Source organism: Passer domesticus, chromosome 15 (assembly GCF_036417665.1).
Source record: "Passer domesticus isolate bPasDom1 chromosome 15, bPasDom1.hap1, whole genome shotgun sequence".
In the NCBI taxonomy this organism is placed as follows: Eukaryota; Metazoa; Chordata; class Aves; order Passeriformes; family Passeridae; genus Passer; species Passer domesticus.
This window is the reverse complement of record NC_087488.1, coordinates 16,552,179-16,568,727: the sequence shown is the minus strand read 5'-3', so window position 1 is coordinate 16,568,727 and position 16,549 is coordinate 16,552,179. Positions and strand designations below refer to the sequence as shown.

The 16,549-nt window shown below is 52.1% G+C and overlaps 1 protein-coding gene across 3 annotated transcripts in view; it reads right to left on the bottom strand.

The window, feature by feature from the left end:
* The window catches only part of USP31 (ubiquitin specific peptidase 31), a 29,129-nt gene that overhangs the window by 7,467 nt on the left and 5,113 nt on the right, over positions 1–16,549 (bottom strand). For all 3 annotated transcript variants that reach the window (XR_010347902.1, XM_064389772.1, XM_064389771.1), the window contains exons 2-15: positions 10,672–10,809; positions 10,100–10,188; positions 9,141–9,233; positions 7,921–8,056; positions 7,267–7,411; positions 6,319–6,502; positions 5,699–5,810; positions 5,403–5,497; positions 4,795–4,872; positions 4,476–4,605; positions 3,221–3,340; positions 2,850–3,075; positions 2,314–2,472; positions 832–984 (exon numbers count right to left, since the gene is read on the bottom strand). Coding sequence is in view for 2 of the 3 variants with exons in the window: in XM_064389772.1 (XP_064245842.1) it covers positions 832–984; positions 2,314–2,472; positions 2,850–3,075; positions 3,221–3,340; positions 4,476–4,605; positions 4,795–4,872; positions 5,403–5,497; positions 5,699–5,810; positions 6,319–6,502; positions 7,267–7,411; positions 7,921–8,056; positions 9,141–9,233; positions 10,100–10,188; positions 10,672–10,809 (1,858 nt within the window). In the remaining variant the exon portion in view is untranslated. The remainder of the gene's footprint in view (positions 1–831; positions 985–2,313; positions 2,473–2,849; positions 3,076–3,220; positions 3,341–4,475; positions 4,606–4,794; positions 4,873–5,402; positions 5,498–5,698; positions 5,811–6,318; positions 6,503–7,266; positions 7,412–7,920; positions 8,057–9,140; positions 9,234–10,099; positions 10,189–10,671; positions 10,810–16,549) is intronic.

The window sequence follows — 16,549 nt, the reverse complement described above, 5'->3', positions numbered from 1 at the left end:
AGAATCCAGGAACTGTTACTTGCTAGGGGTCACCCAGGAGCAGCTTTCTGAAGCCTCTAACTGATAACCCAGATTCTTCTCTCATCCCTGAGCAGCAGATCAAACACAAGGTTTGCACCTCGAAAGTCCTTGAAACTGGCAAGATCACCAGCTAGGATTATGATCCTGTATTAAAGAATATTTCCTAGACCATTCTGTGAAAGGCAAAGTAGGATTCCTACCTCTAGGTCAAGTGTGTAATTGTATTTAGAAACGCAAACTGTAAGTATTTTAGAAGTGTGACTTCCATGGCCAGACCTGGCAGCTGTCACAGCACTGCTGCAAGGACATCTCCACACCAGCTTCCAAATGCTCTGACTGACCCACAAAGCTCTGCATTTTCAGAAGTTATAAGACAATGTGTGGAGGAACCAGGCAAAGCCAGGAACTGAACAGTAACTTGCATACATGAGTGAATTTTCATCTCCCTCCCTCCCTGGGACCATCCATAAGCACAGCAGCAGGTAATTAGTGCCTATGCTAAATCTGTCAGGACTGTGTCAGCCACCCTGCGAAGGTAATGCAGTGAGACCCAGAGAGAACACCAGCACGAGAAGTTCCTGACTGAGAGGTTTTGTTGATGGCATTTGCTCTCTTTGAAAGGCTCCTTAAGGTTCCTGCCTGCTCTCCTCCAGAGAGAGAGAAGCCCACCTGTGCTCCCTCCAAGCCAGCTCTTGCCTCCCTCAGCTCCTGGCCTAACTGTGCCTTGCAACCCCAGATCCTGCAGCTGTGTTAGTAAGGACCTTGCCACAGAAAGACAAGCCCGGCGTGCCCCCCGGGAGAGATACAGACCGTCATCTTCGCTGCGTTCCCCGGTCAGCTCCACGGACTCGGAGAGCGAGGCGAGCGAGGTGCGGCGCGAGGAGGCGGCCGAGGCGACGCTGGGCTGCTTGCTGCCCGGGAGCCGGCTGACCCAGTGCTCGCACAGCGACGAGCTGGTGGAGCCTGCGGGGAGCGGCGTCAGCAGCGCGCAGCCGCCGGGCTGCTGCCCTGCCCTGCCCTGCCCTGCCCTGCCCTGCTCTGCTCTGCCCTGCCCTGCCCTGCCCTGCTCTGCCCTGCCCTGCTCTGCCCTGCTCTGCCCTGCCCTGCTCTGCCCTGCTCTAGCCTGCCCTGCTCTGCCCTGCCCTGCCCTGCTCTGCTCTGCCCTGCCCTGCCCTGCTCTGCCCTGCCCTGCCCTGCTCTGCCCTGCCCTGCTCTGCCCTTCTCTGCCCTGCTCTGCTCTGCCCTGCCCTGCCCTGCCCTGCCCTGCTCTGACTGCCCTGCCCTGCCCTGCTCTGCTCTGCCCTGCCCTTCTCTGCCCTGCCCTTCTCTGCCCTGCCCTGCCCTGCCCTGCTCTGCCCTGCTCTGCCCTGCTCTGCCCTGCCCTGCTCTGCCCTGCCCTGCCCTGCTCTGACTGCCCTGCCCTGCCCTGCCCTGCTCTGCTCTGCTCTGCCCTGCCCTTCTCTGCCCTGCCCTTCTCTGCCCTGCCCTGCCCTGCCCTGCCCTGCCCTGCCCTGCCCTGCCCTGCCCTGCTCTGCCCTGCCCTGCCCTGCCCTGCCCTGCTCTGCTCTGCCCTGCCCTGCCCTGCTCTGCCCTGCCCTGCTCTGCCCTGCCCTGCCCTGCCCTGCCCTGCCCTGCTCTGCTCTGCCCTGCCCTGCCCTGCTCTGCTCTGCCCTGCTCTGCCCTGCCCTGCCCTGCCCTGCTCTGCCCTGCCCTGCCCTGCCCTGCCCTGCCCTGCCCTGCCCTGCTCGCTCGGGAGCTGGGCCTTGCCCCCAGCACCCTCACACTGCCACGGAACGGGGCTTTACTCCTGTGGGCATTCATGGCTACAACTGTGCTGCGAATAGCAGCATGCAGGCACTGGTGGTATGTCAGCTGCCACCCCAAGGCCACAAAAGTCTCTTTTTTTCTAGGGGCAGGTCACCGAGCCTGCACCTGCCCACAGCTCAGCCTGGATTCCACCAACACATGCACTGTGGGCACCTCCTGGGGACTGACAGTGCTGCTAAAGGGAAGGAGTGAGTCACAACTTGATGTCCTGCACAAGGGCAGCCCTGAGCAGTGACCTGTGGGGACACAGGGCTCCCCCATCTCCCTGCCAAAACTGCCTTAGCAGAAGAGCTGGAAAGTTCCCATGGCCTCTGACACACAGCCACAGAATCAGACAAGCCTTGCTGAGTTCTGGGACACAAGAATGGGGGTTTAAGCAGAGCTGGGTGGAAAATCCTCCAGAAGGACAAACTACCCAAGAAAGACAAGTCAGAGGCACCCCTGGACAGGGCCAGCAGGGCTTACCTGCCACCGAGCTGTTGGCAGACCACGAGGGGATGGCTGTGCGTCGCTGGTAGAACAAGATATAAGCAGTCTGCTTGCAGACCTCACTTTCAGAAAGTTGCTGAACTTCACTGTCATCGAAGCAGTACCACTGGCCATCAACAGAATTCTTGCAATATGCTAAGGAATAATACATTACTGTAAGACTCTCTCACTCCTACTGCTCTCAGGTTTGCTGTATGACATTTAACACAACCTTATCTGCTATGCACTCTGACAATGCAAGGAACAGATGGATTCTTGAATCATCTTCCTGTCTGACTGGCAAGATGGAAGCCTGAGGCTGCCAGAACACAATAAACAGCTTACATTTCAGGACTTCCTTTGTCCACCATTACCACTCAGAACAGAGCATCATTTGGGGTGGCTCCATTCACTTCACCCTCTGTTACTTGTGACACTGCTTCCATCAGTGACTCCCTTTCTGACTCCATACAGAAATATAACCAGCATCTTTGTGAGAGGCTGCACCACAGACAGCACAGCAGGACACTTGCCTGTGTAATGCCCGCCTTGCATGGTGCCGTGGTGGTTGCAGACAGCATACAGGTCATAGATGTAGTCCTCAGGATCTCTGCCAAGGCCATAAGGTTTTCTCCAAGGTGACCAGTGTGATGGCAAGCTCCAGCTGCTCTGGCTGCGCTTCACAACGTGAGGAGTCATGTCCAAGCCACTCAAGGGAAATTTAACCATGTTCTGAAGTTTCATCCTTCGGTCTCCTTCCTGTGTACAGAGGAGAGCATGAGCTGCAGAGGCCAAGGCCTGGGAACACCCAGGTGAGGCACACACAGGGCAGAATGGCTGCTTCTGAAGAGGGGAGTCTACTCACCACTCAGCAGTCCTCCAGCAACACTACAGGCATCCTTACCTGCCTGAACCTTTTGAGATGTATGATGAGAACATCAGGTAAGGTCCAGAGGCTCAGTGTGATGCTGCCCTGCTGCAGCTGCTTACAGTGTGGGCACCGCCATGCATCATCTGGGGCAAGCTACAAGGAACAGGCAGGGGTGGGTGTTGGTTTCCAAAGTCCACAGCAGCTTGCACCACACCACTGTTCCCTGCTGCCCAAGCCCAGTGCAGACACTGACCCCTCTGCTCATCTCCCTCCAGCATTTATCAGGCTCACTGGAAATGCAGGGTTCCCAATGATGCTTTTCAAAGTGACAAGCAGAGATCTGTGTGCCTCATTCAGGAGGCACTTTCTGCTGCAAGGCAGAATTCAGCCAGTGCTGCTGTGCAGAGGACCTTTCTGCACCTTATAAACGCCAGAGCCTTGGAAGTGGAGAATAAGGAAAAGGAAAAACCAAGGCAAAAAACAGGCAGGCTTGGCAGTCTGAAAAGTATTCTCACAAGAAAACCAGCAGCAGAAAAAAAAGCAGGGATAAAAAAGCAGAAAAAAAATCAGAGCAGAAAGAAGAATGGTGTACTTTGGATGCCCCTCTGACACCTCACTGCCCTCTGGGAACCCTCTTCTTCCTCTGCAGCCCCAACACACTGAAGACTCTCCCTGCCCCCCAAGCCTCCCTCCACAGCCCAGTGCTCAGAGAGCTCAGAAGCCACAGAGATTTAACAAACCACTCCTCCCTCACCCCTGAAAGAACCAACAAGAGAGGCTCCCAAACTATTACAGCTCAGTCCTGGGTCCAAAGACTACCTTCAGACAAGGTAGATTAGAGACTACCAAAGGAATTCAGATGGCTTCCACGTGCCAGGCAAGGGCCAGGCCAGAGCCCTCTCTAGCCTGCCTGTGGCACACCATCACTCCTGTCTCTTCAGCCCCACAGAAGCAGAGCCAGAGCAGGGGAACAGCCACATTCCTGCAGAACTGAACCCATGAAGCACATTGCCCTAACCCTTTATAATATTCACAATATTTCACAGAAGGAAATTGCCAAAGAGAGGACTAAGTTCTTGTATCAACATCTGGGCAGCAAAGAACCCAGCAGCAGGACCTCCCACAACCTCCTCACTGCAGAGGAGCTCTGTCAGCAGCACAGATAACTAATCTTGTGTTACAAATCTATTCTCCTGTCACAAGGAATCAATGTTTGCAGAACAGAGCTGCCTGGATGAGGGAGTTCCTGTGCCATGTGAACAAGCCAGAGTACACAGTCTGTATCTACCTGTTCCTCTTTGGTGTACAGTTGGAAACACTGAGATAAAGTGCAGATCTGAGGTTGATGATGAAGCTCTCTCTGCTGGCGGACGCTTTCAGAGTCTGGAATATATTCCTCTTCCGTATTCACAAACAAGCTGCATCAGGGAGACACCACATTTACCAGCACATCCCCTGGCTCCCCAGGCTGTCCCTGCAGACAGGGGCTGGGCACAGGTGGAGTTTGAGTGGTCTCATGTTTGCTGAAGGATGCACAGTTCACACAAGCAAGCTGCAAGCAGCAATTGTGAGTGAACACAGTTTAAGGGTTTTTACTTCATACTTACTAATCTTTAGTTTCTTTGTCCCATTCTACCACTAATTTCACATGAGCGGTTCCCCCCTGTCCGCACGACTTCAATGCCCTGCAGGGAGGAGCAGAAGTAAGTCAGACCATCTTTCAATCCAAAGTCTACATTATCTTCTACATGCATGTAATTTCTCTGCACAAGCCTTTCACCCTTCCTTCACTCCCACAGCTGAGGTTTGCAAAGGAGTAAAAGGAATTCACACAGCAAAACACTTGGCAAAGCTGGTAAATGCCTTCACCCAAGTCTGCAAGTTCTGTAAGGCAACAGACACCTGTTACAGAACAGGCATTTACCAACATTTCAAAGGATAACAGGCACAAGAAAAAACTAAAAATAGTGAGAGTAATATTTTCATTCTGTTCTCCATTTCCAGGGAGGACAGATTCCAGATGGCATGACACACAACCAAGGTATTCTCACACAGCTTCCTAAGGATGCTCCCTCATTTCCCTGCTCCTCAGGCCCCTGCAGTGCCTTCCACACATCCACACAGGACTGCTCATTTCTGCACGGTTAGCACCGAGCTCCCAGCTAACACACCTCCCTCCATCCTGGGGAGCACCCAGCCCCCGAGGGCAGCTCACCTTTCCACTGTTGGGTGGCAGAGGGGTCGCTCCTCCTGAGGTAGCAAGTATGTTATGCCCACAACACTGACCACTCGCAAGCTGAACGGGCAAACCTGCAACAGAGAGGGAGAGCCACCTCAGTGGCTCCAACCCAACTGCCCACACGCCACTGGCTGACAAAGACCTTTCCCTAGAACACGTTTGACATGACAGAGCAAATGTACAAGGTCTCAAATGTGCCTGTGCCAATGAGCTGACAGAGGGCTGAGGTGCAGCAGTGGAACTGTGCATCCAACAGCTCACATTTGTCTCACCTGCAAGCAGGCTGCAGGCCGCAGGAAATACTGCATCTTCTCCAGTATTTCCTTCTGCAGAATATCCCAAGCAATTGTTTTTTCCAAGTGCAACACAAAGGGCAAGCCAAACCTATGGGAAGGAGAAGCATTTGAGGAACAATTAAAAGACTATCCTGTTCAGCAATTGGAACCCCAAACTACATGGGAGAACTTCATGTGAAGTTTTGTGAAGCTTCAGAGGCTGAGGCAGTTCTCAGGCTCCAGATGATACAAATGCCTTTCCCATGGTGGTTTCTCACTTCTCTCCCTCCCCCTATTTTCACTCCAATTAAAATTTCCCACCCATAACAGGGTCTGGTCAAACATGCTCCTCTCAAACCAGACAAAGGTGGTGCATCCTCTCAACTGGACTGTATTTATTTCTTTACAGTAATGTAATACTTGAAGTTCACCAAAATTAGAAATCTTTTGCTGCACCCATTAATGCTTTTTGATCAACATGTTCTTTAGCACCTGGAGTGAGCTAGGGATGCAAGCTGCTGCTCCTTCACCTGGAGCCTGTACTACAGGAAAGTAAAATCCAGGTCAGTTTGGGAAGCAGCCAGAGGAGTAACTCCAGCCATGCTGCTGCCAGTCACCTTTTGCTCTGCTGTCCAGTGCACGCTCTGTTACACACCAGCAAGACAATCTTGTCATTTGCTGCTAGTTTGGGACAGGACTGTTCCAGTTTTCCAGACTTCACCGTTCCTTGAGAGTAAGCTATTGTTCGGGAGTGCTCAGTGCCACATTTCAAGTTATTCAGGTTATTGTTCACATGTATTCCTGAAAAATTAGGAAAAAGGAAACATTTCATTATGTCATTTGCCTTCAGTGCCCTGATGCCCCCCTCAAGAGGCCCTTCTTGGGCTAGAGAGGAGCAGGTCAGTATGGAGTCAGGAGCATTTTCATCACTTGGGCAAAGGCTTCAAAGAGCAACTTCCTTTCACAGTGACTGTTTCTTTAGAGAAGGACACTATATGCAAGTGCTGCCCATCTGATTTTTCACAGCAGGTTGTACAAGCACTCTCAGCTTTTACTGCCCACAAGAAAAACTAAAGTGCCAAGAACCCAACTTGCTATTTTCCATAATAAAATTTGCCTTTGATTACACTCCATCTGCCCAGGATACCATGATTACTTTTCACTGAGGGGACATGCAGAGGCTGAGGAGTTTGAGCTTGGAAAGAGAAAGTGTTTGTTCATTCCTGAGACTGTTTATTCATCACTAGCAATCTGATTTTAAATAACACAATTTCAGTGGCTTCATCTGGTCCCTAGCAGGCCTTTAAATTAAGCCTGACAAGAGATTTCACATTAAGCCAGCCTGGCCCGCAGCATCAGCCCTGAGAAGAGGCAGAAAGGAGTGCACAACACTGCTTGATAACCTCCCAGCTGACAACACTATTAAATCTTCTGGAATGAGCCTGGACAAAGTCAGAGCTGAAATCAATACACCAGAACATCAACAGCTTGTGGGAGTCACTCTTTTCCCACACAAACCTCCCTCACTAGTCACCCGAGGTGGGCAGTAAGAGTTCTTGACTCACCTCTCTGACTGAGGATGCCCTCAGGCCTGAAGATCTCTGGGGTCTCGAAGGCGAAAATGCAGTCGCTCTCGTGGATGGTGTCCAAGTCGTCGGTGTCGCAGAAGGAGCGGTGGAACCCGTCGTAGTACATCTCTGTCAGCACGATCTGCAGGCACCAGAGGCAAACAGAACACATCAAACCACCCACAGATTCAGCTCAGTGCCCCATCCCTCAGCTGGGATTTTCCTGCTAAGGGATGGCATTCAAGACACCCTGTCATCAGCCAGGAGCAAGGAACAGGGAAAAGGACAGCCATAAACAAGAAGCTGAGGTAAAAACAACATATGGAGAGGTTCTGGTGGAATTCAACAGCTTTCCTGAAGCTCCTCCTACAGAGGAATTCAGTGTAGGTGCCCAGTGGTTGCCTCCCTGCCAGCATGCACACCATGGGGTCAGGCAGGTCTGCACACTGCACTGAGGGCTATTCCAACATCACTTGGATTAAAAGAGCCAATGCACAGGGAAAAGCATGATCCAGATTTCACCACTGCCTTGCCTCCCTGTTCAACCATGGGCGGCCAATTTCAATTGCTATACATCCACCAAGGGACAAAAGCCTCCCCTGTCCCTCCCGCTGCAGGGAGGGCACGCAGGTGAGCAGGCCAGCCCCTTACCTGCTCCGTGGGTATCTTGGTTTCCGAGGAGACAGCCTCCCTCAGCCTGGCCACTGTTCCGGAGATGGGCACGGCCACCCCGATGCGCATGCAGTGCGAGCACTTGCCCTGGTACACCACGGTGACATAGAGGGGCCTGCGGAGAGCATGAGCCCTGCTAGGCTGGGCTGAGCACCTCTGGGCACTGCCCCAGCAGCCTCAGCCCAGCTGGGCACACCCAGGCTGCCCACCAGGTACAGGGCCCTCCTGCCTGTCCGGATGCCCCTCACACTGCAGCCACTCAGCTGCAGCCCGACAAGGGTGTTTGATTCACAGACTCCTTTCCTACTATATGGCCTGGTGTTACCTGCTGCCACAAGCAGAACATCTCAAAAAGGCCCACAAAGTTAAAACCAGAACTGTCCATGAGAAGGCAATCAGTTTTCCAGCAGGGATCCAGAAAGGAAGCTTGGACAGTCATATAAGACAGCACCTTGAAGTACTTGGAGAGCTGCTGCTGGGAACAGGCTGCCTCTCAGCCCTCAATCCTGCCTCCAAGGGCAGCAGCACTGCTGGGGAGAGAAGAGGGAGGGGACACCTTCCCTGGACAGCCCACTCAGCCTCCACCCAGTGGTGAAGCAGGGATTTCCAGAGCAAATGTGACAGCGATGTTAATCTGCCCTATCACCACCCTGTTCCGTTGCTTCTGGAACATACACAAGTTTTCTGGATGCAAACACCAGGTGAAGGAGTTTGTTTATACCACAGGTAGTTTTGCTCTGCACCTTTGAATGTTTGATCTGGATTTTTTTCCTCCCCTGAAATTTTCTCTTTATTTGCATCAGCTATCTTTCAAAAAAGCAAAACATTTTGCAGGAAAGATTTTAACTTCAGTTTTTGAAATTGGAGTGATCAGTGAGGCTATTCTCAAAAAATGTGCTTCATCCTTTTCCCTTTTTTAATTTTAAAGTGCTATAAATCAAGTGAAAAGCAACATATTTTGGTTATGTGAAGCAAAGACTTTTTCTCCCCAAATTAATTCTATAGGAAGGATAGGCCTTTCAAGTATAAGTCTCAATTTTCCATTTTACCTGCAAAGCAAAACACTACGTCCCCATACGGTCCTATCTATCTTTTTTAATGACTTATCAGAAGTGTTGGTGGCACTGTCTTCCTGCTGTAGCAAATTCAGGAACACAGCATGCAGAGGAAAGGGCCGAGGGCTCAGGACAGCTCCGTACCGAGTGTGCGGCAGAGGGATCGGCAGCGAGATGCACAGGAAAGGGTCAAAGGTGTTGCTCTGCTTCTGGCAATGAGGGCACGTCAGGGAGGACCTGGACAGACATGGATAAAGGGCACAGTTACACTCGCTGCACTGGGAACGGATAAACCATCAAATCCCACCTTCACCAACAGCAGATCCAACGGGAAACCCTGAAGGGTTTTGTCTTTGGAGAGGGGTGAAGTTACAGGGACAGAGACAGCACTGGGGTGCACACAGCCCTTACACAGGAAAAGCTCCAGACAAGAGTCCATTCTCATTCTCCAGAATTCCACTCTCATTCAGAATCAATCTGCACCTTACAATGGCTTTGTGTCTTAGACCAGCTTAAGGTTTCGCCTTTGCAAAGGAAAAGTTGGCAAATACCGGGGAGGAAGCCCAGCAATTTAATTCTTACAGCAGTACAGGCACAAGCCATCAAGGAACACTGGTGATTCAGTTCTCTTCCAAGAGCTCGGAAATTAGAAAGCTCTCTTCCCAGAAAGAAGGGATACTCAAGGGAAAGCCCTGAAGGGCCAGTGATAACTTCAGCTCAGAATTCCCAAGTGCCAGATGACAAGCACTCTGCACACACTGGGGATCCCTAACTCCCAGGCACCTCTGGATCCTGCCATGGGCTCTTCCCTCTGACAGTCAGGGTGAGCCCCACAGCACTAGGCTTTCCTGAGCCTTTGCTCATGAAGCACTGACTCACTCTTAGGGTGCACAGGAACAGGTGTAGTGGTACATACTGCAGATTTACAAAGAATATACCAATTTTGAAGCACTGAAATTCTCTATTTCCTCTAGAGCAAGGTATTAGTTCAGCAGGAATTCAGAAACACAGAGACATCAGTCCCAACTGTAATAGGAGCCAGTGTCAGTTCAGAATTGTACTGGGGCCACCCATACATTCAACACATTTACAAAATACCATACCTGTACTGGGCTTGAAAGAGTTCCTGCACAAAAGTGCTACTGATGGGAAAGGCTGGGCCCTCCAGCAGCACATCATCCTCCAGCGGCGGCTAAAAGACAGAACAAACCCTTGAGGCACACCCAGGTGTGGGGGGAGCACCAAGCAGGTGGCTCCAGAACCCCAAATTTTGCCTTCCTTAGCCAAAAATCACTGGGAAAATGCCACAAGCATTTTTAACTACCAAGCACACTCTGCTCCAAGGAGTGGGCATGCAGGAAGGTGAGGTGGGCAGGGCAACCCTGGGAAGGGCACGGGGCTCACACCTGACAAGTCTGGCAGCCCCAGGTAACACCTCCTGGCTATTGCAGAGCCACTCAAGCATGACTCAGGGATTCCTCAGGGAGCACTCACCAGGGATTCGTGGAAGAGCTGGTTACATTCCCAGGGCAGAAACAAACATTATTGTAACCCAAGTTTTGTTCCATCTGAACTACTGAAGTTCAGAAGCCAATGGAGAGAGCTACTTTCCTTTAGAAGGAAAGCCTGTGTGCAAAGTTGGACTCCCACAGCGTCCCCCAGCAGAATGCCTTACCTTGAGTGGAGGCATGCCACCGGAATTCACCACGTTGTTCAAATCCTCGTGGACTCTGTCGAGCAGCCAGAGCAGGAACTCCTGGGCATCGTGCTGGGCGTTGCCGCGGTACTGCATCGCGTTCTTGGACACGATGTTCTGCAGAGCACAGACAGAGCAGCAACAGCTAGAGCAGAGCCCAGGCCACCCCATCACACCTACCCTGCCTCACAGCACCTCACACTGCTGCCCTCGTGAAATCTTCTGCTTGTTCAAGCTGAAGCAAAACAACAGTTTAGTCTCCCAATGCCCACACACTCTGTCCTGCTCACTGCGGTTCTGGTGAGGTCACACATTTCCCAAAACCTTGATGCAGGTGTTCAATGCTCATCTAGGTCTACAGTTCCAGGACTCAGCCAGGATCAGGGCATCTAAATCACAGATGCTTCCACAGGCTGATCATCACCATGCATGTAGAGCAAAATTACTTCCCACCAGCACCCTGTCAAGCACAGGAGCAGAACAGGCCACTGTGGAATTTTTTCCACTGGGTATTAAGAATCCACTATGCATAACTCGCTCATCTAAACACTGTCTTCTACTGCCATCCCAGCCAGGGAGGTGCAGCTTTCCCTGGACACAAGGAACCATGGCATCCCAGAGCAAGCAGTGCTGGAGCAGCACCCGTCCCATGCCGTGCTGCACCTACATCCTTGGCACACCTGCAGAGAGAAGAACTGCTCAACAGGACTCTGACTTACAGAGCAGGGTCCCCAAGAGGGACAGTGGCACGAGCAGAGCCCAGACAGTCCCTGCAGGGCAGGAATGGGTGGGAATGCTGCAGAGCCTGGGCCCAGCAGGCTGCACATGTGCCTCGTGCCAGAGCTCCTCCACTCCTCTAATCAGAGTTTGCAACAGATTTGAGAAATGAGGTTGGGCTGCTCGCTTTATCCCTCTGAAAATGGGGTCACTGGGGAGGGGGTGGTGATGAAAGAGGCAGGAAAGGACTGATAAACATATACTCTCTATGCTCTATAATCTGTCCACTGTCTCAAGGCTGCAAAATAATGGGAAACAGAAATAATCTGCTCTCATTACATATGTGCAGGCCTTCTGACAGTAGATTTACTGCCTTTGCTGTGCAGGGACCAGCACTCTCCCATATAAAATATGTGCACAAGCTTAAACCATGGGAGGGGTCCCTAGCCAACACTCAGTGCCACACTGGTGTGACCCCAGCACCTCTGCTTGGTGTCCAGCGTAACCCTCAGCTTGGGATGCTGCTGCAAATCTTTTCATGGGGGAGAGAAATTTAAAGCAGTCTATGGGCACTTGAAGATTAATGGAGACCAAACAGCTTTCTCTGCTCCTAGCTCCTGTTAAGCAACGCAAAATCCAGTGGCAGAAAAAAAAGGATAAAATATAATCCATAAAATGGATCTAAAAAAGTCTCCTCAGGTACCAGCCTGATACCTCTTGCCCTCCTTCAGCAGAAAGGCGAGCTGAATGCACCCAGACAATGATGCAGGGAAGAATGTAAGGCACACATGTGGAGACCTGCTTTGCAAACATTAACTTTGTTCAAAAAAACCTACACTGAAAATTAAATTTAGCCCTTAAATTACTGTGTCAAGTTTCAAACTGAAAATCAGTCACTACCACGTGAGGCTGGGACTGTAGTCCAGTCTAGTGGTTACCTCACTACATCTCTCCAGAAGCACCACGTGCTCCCAGTGAGCTGTAAGAGCTGTACCCATCCTTCCCAGCCCAGCACCAAGGGACCATGTCCCTGCTCCCACCCAGGGAGGGGGGCTCAGCAGCACTGCAGGTCACAGCACAGCCAGGCTCATTCTCAGTCAGCTGAGCACCGAGAGCAAGGAGTGCAGAGACACCAGCCGTGTGCCCAGCAGTGTGGCCCCTCTGTGCCAAGACATGCACGGTGTGATGGGAGCTCTCCCACCAGCCAGAGCCAGCAGCCTCCTCTGGTGTCCTTTGTCCCAGCCAGCTCAGCCAACACACGCTGTCCCTGCCCTTCAAGGGCCTGTCCAGACACAGCTGATGATAAAAGGCTCCTGGCTTTGCTGGCAGGAAGCAAATCCAGTGTTTCAAGTGAGAAGGACACACGGAGGGGCTCTGTACAGAAACATAAGGACTTTGGGAATCCAGGCTAGTATTTGTTATTGCCTCTTCCCCAGAGGCACAGCACATCACTCCAGTCCAGAGCCTCCCTGGCAATGCAGTGTCCCCAGAGAGCAGCCAGTCTGTACCAAGCCCAAGCACATGAACCCCGGGATGCACAGCAGTCACGCGCCCTGCTCTGTATCTGTGTCACTGCTCAGCCCAGCAGCATCTCCATGATAATTGCTCTGGTTTTCTCAACACTCCTGCAGCCTGAGTGGACTAAGGATAAAGAGCTGCCTGTGGAGACACATCACAAGATGCTGGAAGTGATTCAGGAAGCACTACAGAATATCAGATGCAACTTCCTCACAAGAGGCTCCGCTGAACAAACACTCCAGCACCAGCAGCACGTTCCCAGGGCCACTCACACCTCCTGCCAGCACTGCTACTAGTGGGTCCCTCACTGCTGAAAGCCCTGCAGCTGCTGCTCCAGGGGGCTGCTGCTCCAGGGAATGCCGTGTGCCCTCCTCCCCAGACACACAGCGTGTGGGGGGACAGTGGACACACAGAACAGTCAGTGCTGAGGGACATGATTAAACCTGAGAGAGACAGAGGTGCCGACTCAAACAGATAATGTAACAACCGAGACAAATAGCAGGAACTCCTGCAGTGCAGGCCCCCAGCACCAAACACATCTCCCTGTTCCCTGGCCAGCTCCCTGCTGGGCTGAGGGCAGCATCAGGGGTGCCCACAGCCCTCAGCAGCAGACAGGGCTGTACAGCCCCAGGGGTCCCCACAGCCCTGTGCTATGGATGGGGGACTGCAGCCTCTCAGCAGCCGCACTGGCCATTCCTGAGCAGCTCCTGAACATCTGACAGGCAAAGTAGACAAACGAGCAAGAACCTCATCACTGAGCACTGGCCACCCAGCACCTCTCCATACTGACTTTCCAAGTCTGCTCTTCCAGCCCAGAAGGTTTCTTGCCCTTGCCATAACCCTAAACCTTCACCCCTCTTTTGCTCATCACTGAAGACAACACCTAATTTTGCTGGTCCTGCAGTACCTGTAACTAGATTCAGATAGAGAGTTAGGAAGCAAATGCTTTAAAAACACATGAAAACCACCACATTTACCAACCCCCAGGAGCTGTTAATCCTCTGCCCCTAATCTGGGTCTCCTGTAAGCAGAGTTGGCACATCTCACCACCTCCATCCAGCACTGCAGGGTGTTAAGAATGACTCCAGAACAATTCTGGGGCAGCTGGTCCAGCTATGAGGCACCAGGAGTGGGCAGGGACTCTGCCTCCCAACACCTTCCACGATGCCCAGCACCTCCAGCCCTTTCCTCAGCTCAGCCCTTGTGAGCCTGGCAGGAGGTGGGTGATCCTCCATTCCACCAGATGTGCAGGCAGTGGTACACAGACACCCTGAAAGAAGTGGCTCCATCCCAAGAGCTAAGGGGGAAAATCAAAATTTCCTGTACCATTTATGTACCCCTAATGCAAGCACCCTACAACCACATCAGTCCCTGCCTGTCCGTGAAGCAGATCTACAACAAAGACACATTATCATTTTTACCAGGCCACTGAAAGTTCAATAATAATTCATCTACTGCTCTAAATAGATGCAATAAATAGATCAAAACAGAGCTGAACTACTGGCCTTTTCTTTGCTGCTATTATTGTTCCAGATCACAAAGACAACTAGAGGAAAAATGCCAGTCTGCTACTTTCCAGTGTGGCCCTGCTAGGAAGCAGCTGTGGAAGGATTCTGCACATGAACAGATAAAGACAGCTCAGTAGAGACCTGACCCAATGACACACATGTGCAGGAGAGAAAGGCTATTCTTTATCTTCTGTTGAACAGTGAGTTATGCTCAAGCATGATATTTCTCTTTTTCAAGCCCACAACCACAGTTTTGTGTTTAAGTTCTACAGCAGACACTGCTTACCTGAGCTGCCCTCTGTGCTCGCACACAGACAGCTCTTTCCCCTCTCTGGAGATGTTCTTTTCTGGGGACACCAGTACCCAGCCAGCAGCTGGCTCAGGCCCCGGGGCTCAGGAAGGGACCCCTCCCTTCAGGGGCACAAGAGATCACTGTGGACTTGGCCTTAGCACAGGCACCAAACAGGGAAAAGGGAGCTGTGATGACAGGAGGTCTGTCACAGCAGCCAGGGCAGGGCAAAACTCTCCTCCCTTGCCCTGTGGGCATCCAGAGGCACCAGCACCCCATGGGACGTGGCAGCTCCATGGGCAGCCCGTGTCCCCACACAGTCCTGCCCTGGCAATGCAGAGGGAACGAGCACAGCCCTTATGAGAACACTTCAGGAAGCAAAGCCATGGGGAGCACTACGGGGAGCAGCACAGCAGCACCAGAGGGACTCTCCACCACGTTGAACAGGCCCAGACAAGAGGCACCATCGCACCAGCCCCTGCCTAACACCTCATGCCAGCAGCTACTCTCACCCTTCCAGCCTGAAGCCTGCTAATCCTCATGAAGCACCTTCCTTCGATGCATAAGGAGAGAGTTAAGTTTTTCTAGGTGATGCTCTCCAGGGCTGCCCAGTGTGCACGGGCACAGGGGCAGTTGTGGGTGCTGCACTCCCCAGCTGGCACACTCCTCTCCAGGCCCTTCCCAGGAAGGGAAGGCACCACCAGGAGTTGGAGCTGGCTGCTGGGAGAACTCACCCTTAAGAGGAGCAGAAACCCCATATGTTCAGCAAGAACTTGTTTTCCTGCTACACTAGTAGAGCAAGTGGTGGGATTCAAAGGAATGAGGGATTGAGGAGCAGGAGGACGCCACAAACGTGAAGCAGCCCAGTAAAGGACCATCAGTAAATGCTGGCACAGAGGGCAGACAGGAAGGCTGGGCTCAGCAGCCCGAGGAGCTCGTGCTCCAGCTGCACACTGCACCTCTCCTGCTCTCTCCAGGCTTTGCTTCAGGTCCCAAGGTGGACACAGAATCTGAGATGGGGGAGCCCATCATTACCATTCTGACAAGCCTCCCCTCGCACGTTATAACAAACATTCACTTCAGTGACACAGCCATATGCTAACAAGTTCATTAGCAGTGCTTTGCTGAAATGGCAGGAAGAATGGGTTCACTGCAATGAAGTGTGGCCGTGTACAAAGCACAGGGCAGCACAGATCCAATTAAGCTGCCTGGGAACATGCATCCCCCTCACTGCTTCACGGGCTGCCAGGCACCACATACTTTCACCATGTGTCATTTTGCATAAGCAGCACGGAAATAAAAACCTGGAAGCTCAGAAGACCGAAAACACATTTTGGCAATGATGTACATTTGCCCCTCCAGCCTCACTGAGCGTCCTGCCACCCCCCATGGCCACCTGGCAGTGGAGCAGCAGAGCTGTTCCACACTGGGGTCTCTTCTCCAGCCCTCTGCTCTGGAAAGGAGCACCCACAGCACAGTGCTGCTGCCCCCTCTAGCAGAACCCCCTCAGCAAACCACACCCGACCTCTGGACTCTGCTGCTCAGCCTCGGCTCCCCAGCTTGTGCTGCACTCACTCGGATCAAAGTTTGAAGCACGACACAGAAACCCCCAGCAAGCATTTGGATTTCACAGGCAAGTCAGATAGCTGCCTTAAGGCAACCAGATCTGCTAGGAAACCCTTCCCAAGGGGTTTAGAAGTATGTGTGTGTAGAAGTAAGGAAAAATACGCAAGAAAATAAGCAAAACAAAACAAACTATACATACAATAATGGACCTGCATCTTATTGATAATGAACATTTAAAAAAAAAAAAGGTGTAATGTGG